At 49.2% G+C, this 20,879-nt stretch overlaps 1 protein-coding gene across 2 annotated transcripts in view; it reads left to right on the top strand.

Moving 5' to 3' along the window:
• Window positions 1-13,444, top strand: part of LOC147029330 (P2X purinoceptor 3-like) — an 80,676-nt gene extending 67,232 nt beyond the window's left edge. For both annotated transcript variants that reach the window (XM_085872307.1, XM_085872306.1), the window contains exons 10-13: window positions 3,318-3,411; window positions 3,862-3,927; window positions 4,543-4,620; window positions 10,243-13,444. In XM_085872307.1, the coding sequence (XP_085728433.1) occupies window positions 3,318-3,411; window positions 3,862-3,927; window positions 4,543-4,620; window positions 10,243-10,368 (364 nt within the window). In that variant the 3' untranslated portion in view covers window positions 10,369-13,444. The remainder of the gene's footprint in view (window positions 1-3,317; window positions 3,412-3,861; window positions 3,928-4,542; window positions 4,621-10,242) is intronic.
• The last annotated feature ends 7,435 nt before the right edge of the window (window positions 13,445-20,879 follow it).

Below are 20,879 nucleotides of genomic sequence, written 5' to 3'. Positions count from 1 at the left end.
ACAACTTCCTCATCTTTCACATTTTCCATCAACTTCTCCATCGCACACCAGAACATGTTCTTCTCTTCATCGCTTCGACCGACCTGCGGGGCATATCCCGAGATGACGTTCACCAAGAGATTTCCGATCACAATTCTCACCATCATCAACCTTTCACTCACTCTAGTCACACTCACTACACTGTCTACAAACTCCTCAGAAAACATTACACCAACACCATGCACGCCTTCCGGGCACCCTTGCCACATAAACTTGTACTTCTGCCCCTGCCTTCCCTTCACCATTCTCACACCACTTCCCTTCCACCGTGTCTCCTGCACACAACATATGTCCACTCTTCTTCTGACCAATGTTTCAACCACTTCTCCAGATCTCCCTGTCATTGTCCCTACATTCCATGTACCAAACCTCAGAAACCGATCTCCACGTGGGGCATCAGACGATTGGTCATCATAAATGGAAAAATTTCCTCCCTTGCTTCGATCGGGGAAAATGGCCTTTAAATGCGTGTGTGTGTGTGTGTGTGTGTGTGTGTGTGTGTGTGTGTGTGTGTGTGTGTGTGTGTGTGTGTGTGTGTGTGTGTGTGTGCTATTGATGTTGGGTACAACCGTGTTCATACGTGTTTGGAGTTTCCTGTTCATGAGCATCTCTGCCGGTGTTTGTGTCATTGTGGACTGCGGTGTTGTGTGATAACTCAAGAGGAATCCTGACATGCGAGTGTGCACGGGACCACTCATTTTACACAGTGCCCATTTCACAGTTTGCACCGCACGTTCCGCCAACCCGTTTGTCGCTGGATGGGATGGAGCACTCCTAACGTGTCAAACTCCGTTCATTTTCACGGACTTTGCAAATTCTTCGCTCGTGAAACATGGCCCATTGTCTGACACAAGAGTTTGATTTATGACACAAGATGTCTTGTGACACAAGATTATGTCTCTTGTGTCAGGCGTCAGTGATCGCCCTGACCTCATCTGTGGGCTGTATCCCGTTCACAGTTAACTTGTGGCCGAGGTATGTCACTTCAGCAGCGAGAAACACATTTATGTCATTGTAATCGCAATCCCGCATCTTGCAACTTCTTCAAGAGACTCTTAAGGTTGCAAGGATGGTCGCTAATGGGATTTCCCGTTACTAACAAATCATCAAGGTGGACCACGACTCCTGGAATCCCCACCAGCAAATTTTCCATTGTGCGTTGTAACACAGATGGCGCCGTTGACACGCCAAATGGTAAGCATGTGTATCTGAACAATCCACTATGTGTGTTTATTGTGACAAATTCACGTGACGTTTTCGACAAAACCAACTGCTGGTGGGCGTACCTCAAGTCTAGCTTTGTGAAGAGTCCCCCCCCCCCCAAAAGTTTGTGAACAACTCATCAATGCACGGAATAGGGTAAATGGCTGAGCGGGCTGCCAGATTGACTGTAACCTTGGAGTCTCCGCATATCCCAACCGAGCCGTCTCCTTTCATAACCGGGAGATTCGGAGCTGCCCAACGATAAAATTGTGCAAGTTCTATGTTCCCAGCCTTCAGCAAGCGATGCAACTCCTGATCTACCTTCCCTCTCAGCAAAAATGGTCCCGGGCTACGGATGGGCTTTCACAAACATAGGAATTGCATTTGGGTCAATATCTAGCTCAAGCTCCGTTCCTTTCAGTTTTCCCAGCTCCAATGTGAAAAGTCTCCATAGTCCTTAAAGAGTTTCCTCAATTGATCACTGGCATTGAGGTTGTTCACATTCTGCCAATTGCTCGGAGCCAATCCCATCCCAGCAGACTGGGCCCTGAACCTCTCACCACCATTAAGGTCAACTCTGCCTTCTGTGTGCCATACCTTACAGTGACTGCATTCTCCCACAATATCCACAGGTTCACCAGTATATATGCGTAGTATGGTCTGACTGGGGCAGATTATGAGTCTGTTTAGTTGTCTGCCCTCCACTTCTCCTGGAACGTAGCCTCACTAATTAGTGATACCAAAGACCCAGTATCTATTTGCATCTGTACTTCTCTGCCTTGTTCCTCCAACTTCACAACCAGTGGTTTGGATTTCGCTGGTTGCTCGATTTATGAAAAAGACTGCATGCGTCCTCTTCATTTTCCTCTTCTAACTGATATGTCTTGTGTTGAGACCTTTTGCTTGTTCCCTGTTGAGAGCTGTTTTTGCTCTGAGGGATGCTTTGGGTTTCGAACGACAGATCCTTGCAAAGTGACCCTTTTTGCCACATATATAGCAGTCTACATTTGTAGCTGAACACTCGCTCGTTTGATTATGAGCCATCCGTCCACAGCGTTCGCATTTTACTGCAGACCCCTCTTCAAAAGATAAAGCGCGGGGGGTCTAGCAGCGATTGAAACTGATCATCTTGTTTACTGCTCCCGATCCCACACTACTCCGGTATGTTCACAGAGATCCAATGCCTTCTTTTCCGCCAATTCCATTGACGAAGCCATATTCAGGGCCTTGCCGAAATCCAATGTTGTTTCTGTCAGTAATCTGAGTTGGATGTGATTGTTCGTTACTCCACAGACGAACTGATCCTGTAGCATTTCCTTGAGATTACCTCCATACTGTATTTACACCTTTCAGCCAATTTACGGAAGGCTGCAACATAATCCGAAATGGACTCATCCCCTTCTTGCCTGCGGATGTTCAGTTTGTAGCGCTGCACAATCACCGACAGCCTCGGATGTTGTTGTTCAACGACTTTAACCAGCTCCGAAAACGGGACGTCTCCCAGTCTCCTTGGTGCGAACAAACTTGACATGAGCTTGTATGTCAGTGCCCCGCAAACACTCAGCATCATGGACCGTTGTTTGTCCATACTCGTAATGCCGTTAGTTGTGAAATAGTGCTGCATATGCTGCACATACAGCGACCAATCTTCCTCTTCGGCTTTAAACTTTCCAATCGTCCCAAATGTGGCCATCCCTGCACTGGTCCATCAGGTCGGGAGTTTGCAGTACGAGCAGGTGACCGTTTGGCGAGCTGAGAACGTTCTCCAAGTCTTTCATTTGGTGGAGTCACAGCCCTCTCTCTCAAGCACTTTTCCAAGTATCTTCAGCTTATTTCAGAAGCTCTGTTTGCCATTTCTGGTGACAATCCTTATCTTATGATGCCCTGAACGCAGATCTGTGCATGCGTGTCGAGCATTCTGTGACAGATTGCGTCATTTCGGAAGTTGCGCATTGTCGCAAGAAAGTAAATATGTTATTTTGAATTAAATATGATGAAATAAAAACAAAATCTTCTTTCCAGTGCACAAGATTGCCTCTGCATTAAAATGTTTGTTATTCGATCATGTCTTACAGATATGGGGAGAAAAACATGATGGAAAACGGGGAACGGACAAGGAACCTGTTCCAATTGCACAGCATATGCATCGATATCATCGTGTCTGGAGAGGTGATGTACTGTGCTTCCAAAATTCTGGGTTAGTCAGAGTAAGTTTCCCACAAACACCGCGATGTTATTATTCAAATGGTGAGTTGACCTTGTTTGATATTCCCATCTGAGCCCATTACTCTGACAATGTGGGGAGCCCAGGTTCTAATTCCATGCACTCTCTGTTATGGTTCATTGTCTACTAATGTCCTTTTAGTTGTTTGTGTTAAAGTACACCGATGTCTCATCATGTCATTGTCCTGCTCCCCATGAGTCCGAGATCAATGTCAATGAACCAGCCTTTCTGAGCATCTCCATGATGACAATGGTCTCGCTGGTTGTGTTCCATGAGATGCAAAGTACCCCGAGGACTGGCATTTGAAGACAACAGTGATAGTTAAATGATGGCTGTTGATGTAACAAGGAAGGTGGTGATCATTTTCTGGCATGTTTCCTTATTTTCTCTTCCAGGCTGGAAAATTTGACGTCGTGCCGACTCTCATTAGCATTGCATCTGCTCTGACATCAATCGGCATGGTAAGGACAACGCGATAATTTATCTCACACTCTCTCCATCTCCGATGTACCATACTCTTCATGGAACGTCGGTGCCACCAAAGCAGCTTCCTGAGCAAGGGTTACACTGGGTTGTTTGCCGTTGCCTTCCCAGCAGTAGTTAGGGCAGGAATTTGGAATGTGTACGTGATGCCGGAAATGGCTCACCTACTTTTAGTGAAGGACACCACGGGGTCTTTAACGTTCACCAACTAATGCTGGCAGATTGCCACCCTTTTAACGTCCATCAGAGGGACGGGCCCATACATTGATGAATGTTTATAGCCTGGTCTGGATTCGAACCTCGGCTAGACAGCTTAGAGGCGAGTGTACGTACCTCTCAGTTATCCTGCCAGCCCTACATTTTCAAACAGGACAACCTAAAATAAGGATACAAATTAAAACTTCAAAATCAGATATAATTGGGTACTGCTTAGTGTGAGCACTTGTTGAGAATGGAAACACAGTGAAGGCGAAGAGAAGGTTGATGGGAAAGTTTGTCACAAAACCGAATGTGCTGTGTTTATGATGTATAATAAAGAAGAAGACCTTTGACCTTTTTTTGCATTAATGACCTTTTTTTGGCCTGCTTTCTAGGGCTCGATTCTCTGTGATTTCATCTTGCTCTCTTGCGTGAAACAAAAGAAGACTTACCAGGAGCACAAGTTTGACACGGTATGCTGGTTGAGGCTCCTCATGAAGGTGCCGCGCGGGTCCACCGAGCACCTCAAACTTCCACCATATTTGCGTATATAATAAATACCTAGATAGGTCTTTATGTCGCTTTCAAGAAGAGAAAGATGTGACACAAACCAGTCGGCGACATGGGTGGTCGCTATATAATTGCATACGTCATCCAGTTTTTGACGGATCGGGCTGAAGATTTTTGACAAAGGTTGATTATAATTCGCATAAAAGCGCGGAAGCCGATTTTTGATTTTCGAAAAAAAAAATGTAAAAATATTTTTCGGATATTTTACAAAAATTTCAAAGTCCAGTTGCTAGGCAACGGTGGCGTCCATAGCAACGGTGCTTAAAAGCATAAACTAGATCCTGGTATGAACCTACCAGTCAAGTTTCATCAAAATCGGTTGACTCCTCTGGCCTCCAGAGCTGTCCATTACATACATACAGACAGACGGAAAACCTGAGAATAACGGTAGTCCAGCGACCACCCAATAAACATCGAGAGACATCTTCATCAGATCGGTAATGTTACGGTGTAAAAAAAAAAACCCGACACCAACTACTTTAGAATGGGAAACCAACCAACACGTTTATTACGTGACTTGCACATCATCAAAAACATGGCGCCGCTCTCCTTGCCGTCAAGCAGCCCCCCTGCCCCTCACTTACGGCAATGTAAAACTCCAGTTAAACACGATGCACGAGAAATCGCCAACCGCAACAAAAGCACACAACTGAACATAACATCCCCCCCCCCCTTTTCTTCTCCGCACAGCGTTAAGGTGTGGAAAGAGGTTACAAAGTCCTGCAGGTAGCCTGAACGCTGTCTAAACCGTGTGGGTTGTGCTGCAGGCACAACTGGTTCAGGACCCCTCCATTGGCCCCAACATCTGAACTCTAGGGCCAGAAAGCAGTTCCATGGTGACCAAAGGGTAGTGGCTGAGATTCTGGAGGTGGTATTTTGCGCAGCCTGCTGGCATGCCACTGGGACCCGTCCTGGAGCTGGAAAGTGGCTGGACCAAGCTGTCGACTAACACGTAGAGGCAAGGACCAGAAGGACTGCAGCTTGTCGCTATGGTAGGGCCGCTTAGACTTGATCCAGTTTGAGACACGTCTGCCAGGCGACTTCACTCTGTCGAACGGCTGCTTCATGTGGTGCTGGTTCTGACTGACTGGTGCAAACATTAGGTGTGGGAAGCCGAGCTTTTGGTGGAGGTAGCCTACCCAGTGGCAGTTGTAGCTCCCGCCCCAACATTAGCAGTGCTGTCGAGATCCCTGTGGTGGTGCGCTAGGTTGGTCTATAGTGCAAGATAGTCTGGAGGAGAGCTGTCTGAAATGCACAACCTTGGGCCAGGTGTGCTTGTATGCCATTCTTTAGGGTTTAATTGAACCGCTCGACCCCCTCCCCCCCCCATTGGCCTGTGGGTGATAGGGGGATCAAGCACATCCGTACAGCTTTCTGTCACTGAGGAAGGTGGAAAACTCTGCCAAGATGAACTGTGGCCCATTATCTGTATTAAGCAGTCCCCAACAGAAGATGACAGTGTCAAGGATGTTGATTATGACCTGGTAGGTTACTGAGCCCACCAGGAAGACCTCAGGCCATTTGCAATGGAGATCATAGATGACAATGAGGTATCGCTGGTGGTCGGGTACGCCATGGATTTCCCCACAGATATCCATCTGCAGGTGGTGCCAGGGTCTAGAAGGCCAGGTCAGCGATTGCAGAGGCAGTGGGAGAGGTTGGCACACTTTTTCACTGAGCAGGCAAGCTACACAGTCCCTCACCATTACCTCCACATCATGGTCGATAACAGGCTACCACACCATGTCCCGGCAACGCTGATTCACTCTGACAATACCCAGGTGTCCCTCGTGTGCCATAGTCAGCACTCGTGCACGCAGAGCATATGGTATGACTGTGCAATGACCTCTAGCCACACAGGTGTCGTTCCAGCAAGACGGCTCCTCCTTGATCCTGGCAAATGGTGCTAGCTCATTAGGCACCTGGGTAGGCCAGCCTCCCATGATGTAGGAGCAAAAGAGGGGATCCTCCACATGTGTCTACTGGAGTTCGCAGAGGGAAACTGCAGCCTGGAGAGCGGTGTGCAGCAGTTGGATCAAGTCCTACTCCATGTCCGCTGGCTGGCAGGTGCGGCATGACGACAGCTCTGGAAAGCAGGTTTGCCACCACTTTGTTCCGGCCTGGGGTGAAGTGAAGCTTGAAATTGTACTGTTGGAGGCGATCTGCCCATCTGTACAGTCGGAGCGATCTGTGTCCTGTACCCGAGGTAGACATCAAGGCTGTAAGAGCCTGGTGATCTGTGTGAAGTGTAAACGCCCAGCCATATAGGTACATGTGCCAGTGTTCACAAGCCCAGACACATGCCAGAGCCTCACGCTCCCCCACCAAATACTTCTGTTGGGTAGGACTCAATGCCCAAGAGGTGAAAGCGATGGGCTTCTCTGTCCCATTTTGAAGTTGGAAAAGGATGGCCCGCAACGCTGTGGCAGAGGCGTCACAGGTGTCCAAGGTGAGACTGGTGAGGTCGAAATGTGCTAGGATAGGTGCTGTGGTGAGCTGGCGCTACAGCTGGCGCACAGCCTCTTGGCAGTCCATGGTCCAGATCCAGGGAGCTTCTCTCTTCAGAAGCTGGCGCAGGGGCGGCGACGTTGTGGCTGAGTGCTGCGGCAAGAAGCGGAGATAGTATGCTGCCATACCCAGTAAGGAGGTGAGCTGTGCAGCTGACGTAGACTCCTGAATGCGGTGGATCGCGTTAGAGTTTGATTGTCATGGAGAGATGCCGTGGGCTGAGAGGCGGAACCCCACAAACTCAATCTCCAGCATGGCAAAGATGCACTTCTTCTCGTTGAGCGTGAGGTTGTGCTGGGCCAGCTTGTGGACCACCTGGCAGAAGCGCTCATCATGGATGGAGGTGTTGGGGCCATGCACCACAATGTCGTCCAGGTCAATGAACACTCCTGGGATGCCAGCGAAAATGGACAACATGATCTTCTGGAAACAGCTGGGCGCCAAGCTCAAACCGAAAGGCATGCGGGTGTCGTGAAAAATGCCAGCTTGTGTGACGATAGCAGTGAGGCCCGTGCTGCTAGGGTGTAGGGGAACCTGGAGGTAGCCTTGTCGCAAGTCCACTTTACTGAAGACCGTGGAGCTGTAAAACTGGGTGGTGATCTCCTCTGTTGTTGGAAGTGGATATTTATCCAGGATAATGGCTGTGTTCACAGCACGCATATCCACGCAAATGCGGAGTCCCCCTCCCCCAAACTTCTTTTTTGCTATTACCAGGTTGGAGATCCAGGGCTAGGCATTGATTGGCTCATTAATCCCAGAATCAAATAGGGCTTTCAGCTCGGCCGTCACTTCATCCCACAGGGTCTGGGGAATACGGAGCAGTGGCTGGATCACTGGGATCAACGTGGGGTCCACTTTGGGCTGGTGAATGAAGGCAGAGAAGCAACCCAGACCATCAAACAGCGCCGGCCATTGTCGCTGTTGGGGAGAAGCAACCTGCAGGATCTCTGTGCCGTTGTTATTGGTCAGAGAGAAACCGAGCCCCATGAAGAGGTCGAGGCCCAGGAGGTTGGTTGGCTCCCTTGTGCGTGACGTGGAACGAGAAGGCCGACAGAGATCTAGTACCGTAACGCACCGGCAGCTGCAAGGAACCCAGGACTTCAATTCTGGCCTGTCCATAACCACTCAGAGCGGTAGAGGGGCGCTGCAGTGGTAGGTTCGAAAAAACCGCTTGTAGGTGTCTAAATTAAGCAGAGACACCTTCGCTCCAGTGTCCAGGAGCAAGGGCAGGAAGACATCCCTGAGGTACACAGCACATGTCTTAAAGCCAATAGGGTTGGAAAGCACAGTGTGGATTGTGGCCGGTGGTGGATGTGGCTGCTGGGCAGGAGTCCCTGCTGGAGCTGAACGACACCACCTGGCAAAGTGGTTCGGCCTATTGCAGTTTCTGCAGGTTTGCCCCCGTGCCGGTCAGTCAGGGGGCCCCGGCCTCATGTCTGGTAGACCCACAGTTTCCACAGCGCTGCCTAAAACGAGCAGGCCGTTGCTGCGCTTGCTGAACAGGATCCACGTCCTGTTGCGGTGAGGCAGGCTGTACTTTCTGCACTGCAGGTTCAGTCACTGTAGTCGGCGATGGAGCTTCGGCAATTTTAGCAGCATATGTTGCAGAAGACTCCACTAAGCACGCTAATTGAATGGCTTTAGAAAGAGATAAATCATCGGATTCCAGCAACAGTCTCTCACGCACTTGCACACTGGAGTTTTTTTTTCGATAAGTAAATCCCGAATCATTTCATCATGAAACGATCCAAATTTACATGGCTGTGCCGATTCCCGTAATGCAGGCGTAAACTGTAAAATGGATTCCCCTGGTTGCTCGCTTCGCTGTGGGAAAGTGAACCGCCTGAGGAGAACGCTCTGGGCGGTGGTGAAATGTGCTTTGAGAGCAGCGACAGCCTCATTGTATGTGTCTGCCGGTCCTCATATGGAGAAAACTCACTGTCCCTCTGTCCCGAGGCAATGTAACAGCAGAGCGCGTTTACGGGCCTCACTCTCATCCTCGAGGGCTAGGCCCAGGGCAGGCAGATATGTCTGGAAGGATAAGATCCAGCGGTTCCAGGGGACTGGCGGCTCGCCGGGCAGAACCATCGTCGTCGCCAATGTAATGGTGTAAAAAACCGACTCCAATTACTTTAGAATGGGAAACCAAGCAACACGTTTATTGCGTGACTGGCACATCATCAAAAAAACATGGCGCCGCTCTCTCCTTGCCATCAAGCATCCCCCTACCCCTCACTTCTGGCAATAAAAAAACTCTTCGGTCAACACGATTTTCCTGTGCTGCGGAACTTAGAAAAGCTTGAATTGAAAGGCAACCGTGAGATGCTGTCATGGCGTTTGCAGCACCAGGATGACTTTTGGATATTAACCCTCAAAGTGGAAAACTTCACGAGTTTGGACCTATGACTAATAGAGGCCTAGTACAAGTAGTATGCAGTACACTAATGATGAGTAATGCTCAGGTGCACGTTCTATTTCTTACCATAGCTTGAGAAGGTGCAGTTGGCAGCGTTGCGTGCACGTGATCATGGTCTCCATTGTGCCAGCATGTTGCCTGCCATGTCATGTGACACATGTTAAGTTCTTGGGTTATTGTTCCCAGTCACTAATTGTGCTGTATGTTTGATCACCGCGTCATGCCAAGTGCTGACACGTTCCTCGACATTGTGTCCTTCACACTTGGGGCCCAACGAGTTTTTACATGTTTTTATTATTTCACTTTTGGGGGAGAATGGGGTGCTGAAAGGGTCGGGGGGGGGCGGGGGGTTGGACAAGGAAGGAAGTTCTGCTCTAATATTTTTCTATGCCATCTACAGAGTGTGCAGGTAATTATGACGAGACGTTACTGTAGTAGTGATGATCCGTACTTTGAAAAGTTTGTCTCTTTTAAAACGTTTTTGGGACTGCTCATGTACTTGATTCTTGATTCTTTTTGTTTGTTTTTGCTTTTTTTTTTATCCTCCGACCACCACCACCACCACCACCACCACCACCACCACCACCCATGCAATGCCAAGGTTGTTTTGACTGATGATAGCAAGAATGGCGAACAGGAAATGGAGATGGAGAAAATCTTACAGGCTTGTGACCTCCTCAACCACGTCAACAAGCAAGAGTACACTGAACACATCACAACGATATAAACCTGTGGATTAGCCGGTCATGCTTTGGCCACTTATAAACAAATGTCAGCCAAAATCACCCCAACTCTTCTACTACTCATTGCATTGTGTAAAGGCATCGTATTTCATCCTATGACGAGTCGGCTTGAATGTGCAGACCTTCATGGAAGGCGCCACTGGTGTAGGCTAAGGGATGGCTGTGCAGTGCGCTTTGTAGTGTGCTCCCTTCTGGGCTGCCTGGTCATCGGTTCCATGCCAAGAATTTTAATATACATTTAGGTTATGGACATAAAAAATTAATGGTATGTCTCGAAAAGAGGATGTCATTGTGTGCTGGGACTGGAATAATGGGATGCTTGATCTTCTTTCATATGCAGCACGGTTGTGGGTAGCTTCATTTGCTGGTGGGGAGGGGGTGCCGTTGTGCAGCTGATGCATTGCCCCCTCTAGGTTTTTATTGGGTATAGGGTCATGAAGGACAGTGGAAAAGGAACAGAGGGGTGGGGTGGGGGGGGGACACACCAACACAGGGTATAGGGACAAAATGGAGGGAGACCTGGAGGAAGAAAGGACACGGAAAAGGATGAAAGCAGGGGAAGGGGGGAGAACACAGGAGGTGAATAGGCTGGATGCAGGTGCAAACTCTCAATCTCTGAATTGGAAGGAAAACTGGCAAAGAAGCAGAAATGCAACTGAAAAACATGAAGAGGAGGGTGAGAGAGCTTGGGGGTGGGGGGAGGTGGGCACTGTTAACCTCGGATCCTGGAAAAAAGATGGATTTTGGAAGAGTTAATGATGGTATAAAAGATCATGGGTATAGATTGAGGGATGACCTGTGAAATGGTGCAGAACAGCTGTATTAAAGCTCGAGAGGGAAGAATGAGATTGAACAGACTGAGGAAGTTGGTTCCACAGGCAAGCAAAAGGAGGAACGAATGAGTTGAGGTGAACAGTGGACCTGGATTTTGTGAGTTTCCCCAGAAGTGGATTACTTGCAGATAGATACCTAGGAATTTTTGAAGGCCTTGGTTTCCATGGTGCCAAGCTGAGCAAGGTGTGAGACAGGCACGAGCCCAGTGGGGACAGCAGTACTCCATTAATCTGTGGATGAAGCAGTTGCAAGTCGATAAAAGTTCAGATGTGATATGGAAAGACCTTGCACGACAACGGATGCCCATTCGGTGGCTGCCTTTGGAGGCAAATTTGGATGTGTGGTTTGCCCAAGAAGGATCATGGCTGAATGTGAGGCCCAACAGCTTGAGTGACTGAATTTATTCAAGAGGTTTGTTAAAGTAGTACTGTACATGGGAGGATTCACCAGACAGAGGTGAGTGTACATACCTCTTGGCTAGAACTAATGGGATATGTGATCCAGCTTATCAGTGGCATACAAAACGAAAACTGTTCAACCTGGCGGAGGTATGCCCTCCCCCAAGTGCTGTTATAGTTTATTTCACTACGGAAGGTGGGCAGAGGTTATGTTTTCACCCCTGTCTGTTTGTCTGTCTGTCTGTTTGTTTGTTTGTGTGTCTGTGAACAGGATATCTCAAAAAGTTGTGGACTGATTGGGACAAAACTTGGTGGACAGGTGGGGTGTGTGACAAGGAGGAATTGATTCAATATTGGTGAATATCCGAATCCGGATTCGAGAATTTTGTAAGCGATTCTTCACCATTGCAAAATGTGGCCAAAAACGATGTTGGCATAATATGTCAAAAAGTTATGGACGAGTTATGATGAAACCTGGTGGATGAATGAGTTGGTTCGGTGACAAGAACAAGCCAATTCGATTTTTTTTGAGGTCCGGATCCAGATCCGAGCTAATCGTGCGATACAAAACGTAAACTGTTCAGCCTGGTTCAGTTAGAAGATGGAGGAAATTGATACATTATGTTGTTGTGCTGTGGATACATCTCAGGCACGATGGGCCAATTATGGCCTCCGATGTCCAGGAAGGTTTCCTTGAACTGTATGTTCTTTCTGGATGGAAGGGGTAATGGAAGCACATGGCCATTATACTCATTTAATAATACATCAATATAATTCATCAAAGTAACAGTTGTTTAAAACTATCTCCCATGCATTATTCATTCGAACGAACGAAATACATGTGATAACTGGATACGTGTAAACACAGTGTTGTACTTGCATCACATGCAATGGATCTCCATGTACCCCACCAAATGACCCATATGATGCAGCTCTTGAATATCAGAGCAGTGATGAAGACTGATTGTATAATTTTCTGCTCTTCCGCGTCTCCGGATGACGATGCATACTGTTGTGGGAATGCCTTCTTGGTGCTGGCTTTGCGTAGAAGAGCGATAGTTATTTTCATTAGTTCCTGTTTGGAATAAGTGTGAGGTCATTTAATTGTGTTATAGGAATTTGCATCATTATGTGGGTGTTGTCTTCCCTTTTCCCTCTCCATGTGTGTGTCTAAAACCGCTCTCCATTCACACCCTTTTCATGTTCTTTGTAATGTTTTTGAAATGGTCTGACAGGCCGATGGCACAAGTTTAGGCGGGAGAAAGCCGCCCCAACTATCCCGATCAGTGGCCTTGGCATTGTTGGCACCATCTAGGTGAGGGGTATAGGGGGATGATTCACCCACTAACTGGGTCCAGGGACAATGACAGCTGAGCGGGGTGGAACTAGTGATGTCACGGCTTGAGGTGGGGACTGAAACTCTAAAGGCAGGGTGTGAGCCGCATGGGGGAAAGAGATGCCCGAGAAGCTGCGCCCTGGATCCCTTGGGGTTTCACCGTGGCACTGACACATCTGTTTGAGCCTTCCTCCACACCCGCAATGCAGGCCTTGCCCACTCCACCCTCGTGCCAGTTCCTGCTCGCGAACAAACTATTTTCCTGTCGTGGAGTATGTCCACTTGGGACTGGCTGTTTCCTGTCGAGTGTGGCCTTCGGTATTTCAGTCTCATCATTTCGCCCTTGTCCTTTCTTCTGTGGTGTGCATGAGACCTTTAAAGATTAGATAGATAAGGACCTACCAATCATTCGTTACTTGGGGGTGCATACTGGTATTGCTTCTCTTGTATTGCCACCCTTTTTGCTTGCTTTAATACACCATTACAAATCCACTTGGTCTTTGAGTGATTTGAGTGTCCTGATCGTGAGAATATTGGATAGTAGTCCGATAAGGAACAGATTGGGTTCAGGCAATTAGTGCCCAGCGTTAACCGTTCCTGGTGTCTGGTGATCTTCACTCACACTGCTAATTAGGGTAACTGGGCACACAGTACCTATTATCACATTGCCTGATTAGCTTGGGTGTTTGACCTGAATACGGTAATTTGGCAAACTTGGCTAAATCTATGTTTGGAGCACCAAAATCAGTTGGCCGGCATGACCACTTTGACGTGGTTTGTCGGGATTTGGACTGGGCAACTGGGAAAATTGAGGACTACAATATTGTCTGGAGTGGGATTCGGACGTGAGGCATGGGAACCAGTCGCCTCAAAGCCCAACGATTTAGTTTGCAATTTGGCACCACATTTTAATTAACAGTAAGGAAGAGTAATCAGGACAGCTTGAACCAGGAGGGAGTGAACTGGACTGATGTCACTGTAGCCCCAGCCGAGTTGGAGGTAGAGGTTGCAATGGAGTCCCTTTCCCCACCCAGCAACTCCATTCCCAAAATAAACCTGCGAAGCCCATAACCACCCAGAAGTGACAGCACGCCAGCATCGCAACCACAACCTGACATTGCATGGCAAATGGAGGCTTCCAAGTTTTGAAAGATGGCCATCTTTCAAAACTTGGGAGCTGAGCTGGTGGAAATAAAGGCTGGCCATGCAAAGCTGGTGGAAAAAATGGGAGCCGATATGAGGGCTAGTGGTGCAGAGCTGATGGCTGGTATGGGGCTGATATGAAGCCTGGCCAGGCCGAGCTGGCGGGAAAAATGGAAGCGGGCTATGACAGCTTGGCGGCATCCATGGTGGAGGTTCAGGAGACGGTGGCCAGTCATACCAAGTTAATTGAGGGGATTAGTGCTGCGGGACTGGCCACAAGGGTTACCCGGGGGAATGTATCTTGTGATGAGGTGTGGACCGAATTGTTTTAGTAGTTGATAATTGAATGAATGGTTCGAAGTGGGAGATAATGAAGAAGAGGAAGCACACCCACAACCCCAATGTGGAGGGTAATCCTTCCCTGCCCCCCCCCCCACACACTTGTGTTAGCAATAGGTGCATGGAGGGGATTCAGCCGTTTTGGAATGTGAATACCGTTCCGGTGTTGGTGCTGAAAGAAGCAAAGGATTAATTATAAGAATGCAAAAGTTCATTGACGGGCTGGGGATGTGGCTCAGAGATTGTTTGAAGGGAATCCCAGGCACTCCAAGCACAGCACAGCCATGGAGTCGGTGCAGGCCATGGAGCCCAGAGGGGCAGCAAAATTTTGTGGTCGGCCTGAGTTCCCGTGAGAGGGCTGGAGGCACGATGTGCCAGAGAGAGCACTTGTATGGGGAGTCAGTGAAGGCCCGCCCAGAATTTAGCAGGAGCGAGGCAGATCGTCAAGGTGGCCCCAGTGGCCTGGGGATGCTGCATTGGAGAGCTGGTGGAAGCCTGCAGCTGGAGCCACACTGTCCAGCCAAGGAATTGTGTGAAGGCACAGAGAGAAAATATGTGGCCAGGCCCGAACCGACAGAGGACCACCATGCGGAGAGGTGGGTAAATTGGTTGAATAGATCCACATTAGTAGAGGATAAATGGGGTTTCTGGGGCACCCATTCAAATGAATGGAGGAAAAGGGAAAAAAATCTTTCTGACTCAAGCTCCAAAAGTCCAAAAATAGGATTTTCTCCCCACCTATCCCCTTCCCTCCCATACAAGCAAATGTCAAATTGAAACTCACTTTCTACCCCCCCCCCTCCCATAAAAACAAATGTAAAATTGAGACTTAGTGATTAAAGCACTTCTTCCCTTTCATATTTTCATTCCACTCAAAGAGCGAACCAACTAATATTTGTCCATGTTCTACTTTGGGGAATAACTTAATTTTCCTATTACATTCATCACCATCGAGGATATTCACAAAGATTACTTTGGAACTTAGTTCTTCATTGAAGTATTTTTGTTGAGCAGAAATGAAATGATAAACTTCTCTTAATGCTCTTATTTGACAACCTCCTGAGCCACATATCATTTAGAGATTGTGGTAAATTGTTTTTCCATTGTTCAATTGATAACCATCAAAGTTTTCAGTTCATTCAAGGATTTTTTTTCTTGACATCCTCCAACTTGTATGTTATTAAATTTATCCGCTTATTTGTTTTATCGACTTTTACCCCGGTTATTTCTTCAATAAGACTTACTTGATATTTCTCACATTCTTTATGTTTCCCATTTAAATATCAAGGCTGATTACATCTCCACTCTTTGGTTTGGTTATTGCTTGGTTCTATCATTTATAAATCAGTAAAAAGATGGTGGTTGCCTGTTAAAATTTCCAACCCAATCTCTTAACACTTATAATTATAACCATAACGGAGACTATTGATTCTTCTCTAAAATATATTTTATTATCAAAAGCTCCGAATGCTTTCTTCTTTATCTCTTCTGTACATAATTGAAGTTTATAACTTCTTACTGTATTCATTTTTCTGTACTCTTCCTTCTTGAAGGTTAAACAGTTGTAATAATGTTTAACGTTTTTTGTTTCCTTGATTATATTTTTCTTTATTCCCTTTAGCTTCTTATCACACCTTTCAATGTTATTATTATCAATATATGTAAAAGCATAAGACTTTGATCTCAATCCTATAAATTTACTCATGACCTTCCCACCCAATTAATCTTTAAACTTACCAATAACCTTTATATTCTTTGATGAAAACAACACATCACCTGACTTATCATTACTTGTATCATATATGTATATATATATATATATATATATATATATATATTGTTGTGGTTACCAGATTCGCAAACCACCATTCAGGTCCCTTAGGTGAGGTATCTCGGTAAGTGCATGTGTAGTTAGGCCCAAACCCGTTGTCTAGTGGGAATACATGTCATTTATACGTGCTGCGACTCTTCAGGATAGCCGTTTTTCTTTTACTATCTTTATTTTGGACCAATCGCCACCATCACAACCACAACATCAACCACCGACCACAACCACCGCTTCACCACAACCGCCACGACCTTTACCGTCACAACTCGCCACCATCGCATCGCCGTCGTCTCGCGCCACTCATGGGCACCGATGCTGGACTCGTGTAGGGCGCACGTTGAACAGCGTGTACAAAATCACGGATTTTCTGCTTCAAAAACGGATCCAAAACGACACACGCCCACTTTTTGCCGTCCAATCGGTGAGCGAGGGGCGAATTGGCCCCGCCCCCAGGGCGATCGATATATGCAAATTTGTGGATCAAAAAGCCTTCACGCCCACTTTTTGTCGGGCCAATGGGGAGGGAGTTGAAAGGTCAAAGGGAGGGGGTCAAAGGCGAAGTTACGGGGGGATAAAAGGACGGTGTTCGTCAGTCAAAGGAGTAGTAAGAAGTCGGAACGAGGAAGAAGGGGGTAGTAAGAAGTCGGAACGAGGAAGAAAGGAGTAGTAAGAAGTCGGAACGAGGAAGAAGGGAGTCGTAAAGGTCGGAACGAGGCGAAGGAGAGTCGGAACGGAGGGGACGAGCTGTGGAGAGGCGGCGAGTCGGACGAAGGGTGCTCGCGTCGTGCAAGGAGCTGCGCGCCCGAGGGAGGCCGGCAGCGCGACCTGGCCGAGGTGGAGACGCTCGTCGCAGATAATAAAGATCCTCTATACCCCGAGCATCAGCAACCCCCTCCTGTTCCCCCCGCGCTGAGATAGTGCGACCAAGGGGGCCCCGTTCCCACCCCCCTGCCAGGCACTGTCCACGAGGCCCGCGGGTTGCGGGGCCATCGCCGCTCCGCGTCTCATCACCAGACGGGTAGGCCCGACCTGGTCTCGGCCCCAGGCCTACCTCATTCTTGAGGGTATTTCTTTCCTTGGTTTTGGGTATGTGTTGTCGGCGCCGTCTGTGAAGTAGAATTGTATAAGTGTTGCCGTGTGCTCGGTAGTCGGAATTAGCTCTGCACTGTGTTTTCACTTTTATGTTTGCTTTTTGTGTAAATGGAATTGTGTTTTCTTTTTTGTGTGCATTTGGTGGAATTGTATTTGTGTGCTTTCCGTTCGTCGCGAATAAATGTGCTTTATTGTTGAACTGTTTCCCGCTTCGCTTCGTCTTTTTTTCCCCATTGAACCCCCATCTTGCTTCACGTAAAGGGTTGGTAGTGGGCTGAATACGCCCGATAATTAATCGAACCGTCGAGGTCGACGATAACACCGCTCGGTTATTCTGATAGTACGGAACGGGTCGCTAAGTGGCCCCGTGTCCGAAGCCCGACCTGCGGCGAGGTGCGATCGCCCGGTCTACCCTCCGTGTGGGTACTTAGGTAGTTCGAATTTGGCGAGCAACCCTATCCCACGCGGGGGCTGATTGGCTCGATCGCGGTGAGACCGAAGGTCCACCCGTGACTGGTTCCCGGCGTTAGTCCGAGAGGGTCACGACTGGATTGTCCGTCCGGTGGGCGACGCGCCGCGATTCGAGTTACGTGGCCGTCGCACGCCCGGCGGGCGCGAAAACCGCAACACTGGTGTCAGGAGTGGGATACAAATTCATCGCCCTCCTCGCGGCACTGGTATCGGAGAACAGGAAAACAGGCTCTCCTGTCTCCGGCTAAATTCACGGGAATCGGTCCAGGGGTGAGAGAAGCGACCCCCGATTCCCTCCAAATTACGAGCGAGCAAATTAACCCTTCACGAGAAGCAAGATGGCGTCTCAAGGCGGCGGGAGCCGGGGGTATTAGAAATGGATGTAGAATGTGTGGATCCATGGTCCAGGATGGAATCCCCGAGCAGGAAATGTTGATTGTGCAGGAACACGGACTCGCCCAACTGAACCCAGGGCCCGAGGCGGCAGCGGCCGCGGTGTATGACACCTCCCCCCTCTCCACCAAGACCCTTCCCAACCCTTGCCGAAACGGCTCAGCTGAGTGCATCCAACATGGCCCAGCTATGCGCCATGCTGGCGGCAATGAACAAACAAATGAATGAAGTGAAAACGACGATGGATACAAATACAAATGAAATAAAAACGAAATGAAAGGCATGAACGAAACGATGGATGCGAATACACAGCAAATGAGAAAAGAAATGAAAGAACTACGGGGTGAGACGCAGAACATGGGCCGATGCCTGCAGGCGGGCATGAAGGCCGTGACCAGGGAGCTGGGAATGGCGACTCCACGTGTAGGAGCAAACGAGCTGGATGGGGGTGCAACGGCTGACAGGCCCGCGGTGGAGGCGGGTGAAAAAATAATTCGTGGAACGTGTTGGGCGAGGGTCGTGACGATGACCGAAAGGGAAAAATTAAATGGGGAGACCAAAACGTGTGAGACGAGACACGAGGTGACGACAACGGAAATAATAGTTGAGACAAGGGAGGTAAAGGGTGAAGAGTTGGCAGAGACACGGGAGACAAAAAAAATAGAGGGAAGACTACACGATGAAGATGGGGTAAGTGACGCACACACACACACGGAGGTAGTGGAGGATAATGGGGTGAGCTCGCGGAGCGTGTAGGGACCCGGTGCGAGCAGCGGGATGGCCTCCTCCAGGAACGAGGGAGAGGAGTATGCCCCTTGAGGCGAGTCACGACCAGGTGAGTTCGGTGGAGTGTTTTGCGAGGTTGAGGGGACGAGTGCTGTGGACGGGTGCACGGAGAGCTTGGGGGGTATAGAGGCCCCGGAGACCCTTGTGGGGACACAAATCCCCAGTGTGGTTGTCCCTGTGTGTGTGGTGCAAGGCGTGAGTGCGTCCCCGTGTGTGGAAGCGACCCCGTGTGTGAGTGGTGTGGTGGCGATGGTGCCAGAGTGCGTGCTTCCCAGCACGCCGGGTGTGGATGGGGCACCGTGTGTGAGTGAGGCCGTGTGTGTGAGTGAAACGGCCAGTATGAGTGAGGCACCACGTGTGAGTGGTGTGGTGGCGATGGTGCCGGAGTACGTGCTTCCCAGCACGCCGTGTGTGAGTGAGGCACGGAGTATGGATGAGGCACCGCGGTTGAGTGCCCCCGCGTGTATGAGTGAGGGACGTTGTGTGGAAGAGACCGCGTGTGTGAGTGTCGCCGTGTGTATGAGTGAGGTACCGCGGGTGAGTGCCCCCGCGTGTATGAGTGAGGCACGGTGTGTGGATGAGGCACAGCGGTTGAGTGCCCTCGCGTACGTGGGTGAGGCACCGCGGGTGAGTGCCCCCGCGCGAGTGAATGGAGCACCACGTGTGAGTAGTATGGTTTGTGTGAGTAGTGAGGCACGCGTGAGTGAACGGCCGTGTGCAAGGTCGTTGTGTGCCAGGGAGACCGTGTGTGTGAGAGAGCGGTATGTGAGGGAGATGTCGGTTGGCATGCGGGAGCACGCAGCCGCGTCTCCCGGTGTGAGTTTAATGGTGTGGACTGTGTGCGTCGTAACACGCAGGTATGCGTGTGTGGAATGGAGACGACGACGGCGACAGAGGAGAGAAAGCCGAGTAGCGGCTGTAGTTGTTTCGAGGACCGTGCCGGGTTCACCCAGCAGTGAGCACGCGGTTCGTGCTGTGCAACGCACGAGACCACCACGTGCTCGCTTGCGAGAGTGAAGTCCCGGTCCGGAAACGCACGCGGTGGATTTGCCGATCCCGCGGACGGACAAAGTTTAGGCAGGTAAATGGATTTGGACCGGACGGGTTCTCCACGCGATCGTGTGTGTTAAGCTCCAACGGGCAAAGCACATGTGTTCGCGTGGGGAACCCCTCGAGACGTGTGGCTTGTGTTTTTTTTTTATATGCGCACGGTGACGTCATGGCTGCACGTGGGGTTGGAATCCGGCAGGAGGGGTATCTCTGCCGGATGGTCCCGTCCAAGGAGGGACGAGGAACACGTGCAGCTGCATGACGTCACGGGCAGTTGCAAGGTGCAAAGAGCGCGAGTTGCCGCGCAGGTGCTGCGCATGGGAAAAAAAAAAAAAAAGAAAAAGCAAGCCTCACTTTCGGGTGTACAGGATTCCTGGGAAAGGGGTGGAAGACCCCCTTATCCTGGGCACAGGATGGAAACTAGTTAGGGGGAAGGGTTAGCTTAGCTAGACCGACTTCATGGGGCAGGGGTAAGTCCTCATGGGGTCCGTGGAATGGATTAGTTAGAGGGATTGTAGCCAGATTTAGGATGGGAAAATGGGAAATAAAATGATTTATTTGGGGACAGAGACAGACTGGTGAATGAGTAGAGCGGACGTAGCTTAGCTACGTAGGTTAAATGGAACGTGCTATAGTTTAAGGGACGACGTGGGAGCACGAGTTAGTTAGGGGAAGTAGTTAGAAGGATGGCAGAGTTCAGTGGTGTGGGTGTTGAAGAGTTGGTGAGTTGTGAGGTGGAGACATGAGTGAGTAAGGCCAGCGGGTCTGTGTGTATGGAGCGAATGGGGAATGCATGGTGCGATGAGTGATTGGGGGGAGGAGTGC

The sequence above is a fragment of the Eptatretus burgeri genome, chromosome 3 (genome assembly GCF_056783735.1).
Source record: "Eptatretus burgeri isolate ZD-2024b chromosome 3, Ebu_testis_v1, whole genome shotgun sequence".
Taxonomy (NCBI): domain Eukaryota; kingdom Metazoa; phylum Chordata; class Myxini; order Myxiniformes; family Myxinidae; genus Eptatretus; species Eptatretus burgeri.
This window is presented reverse-complemented; position numbering and strand designations above follow the sequence as displayed.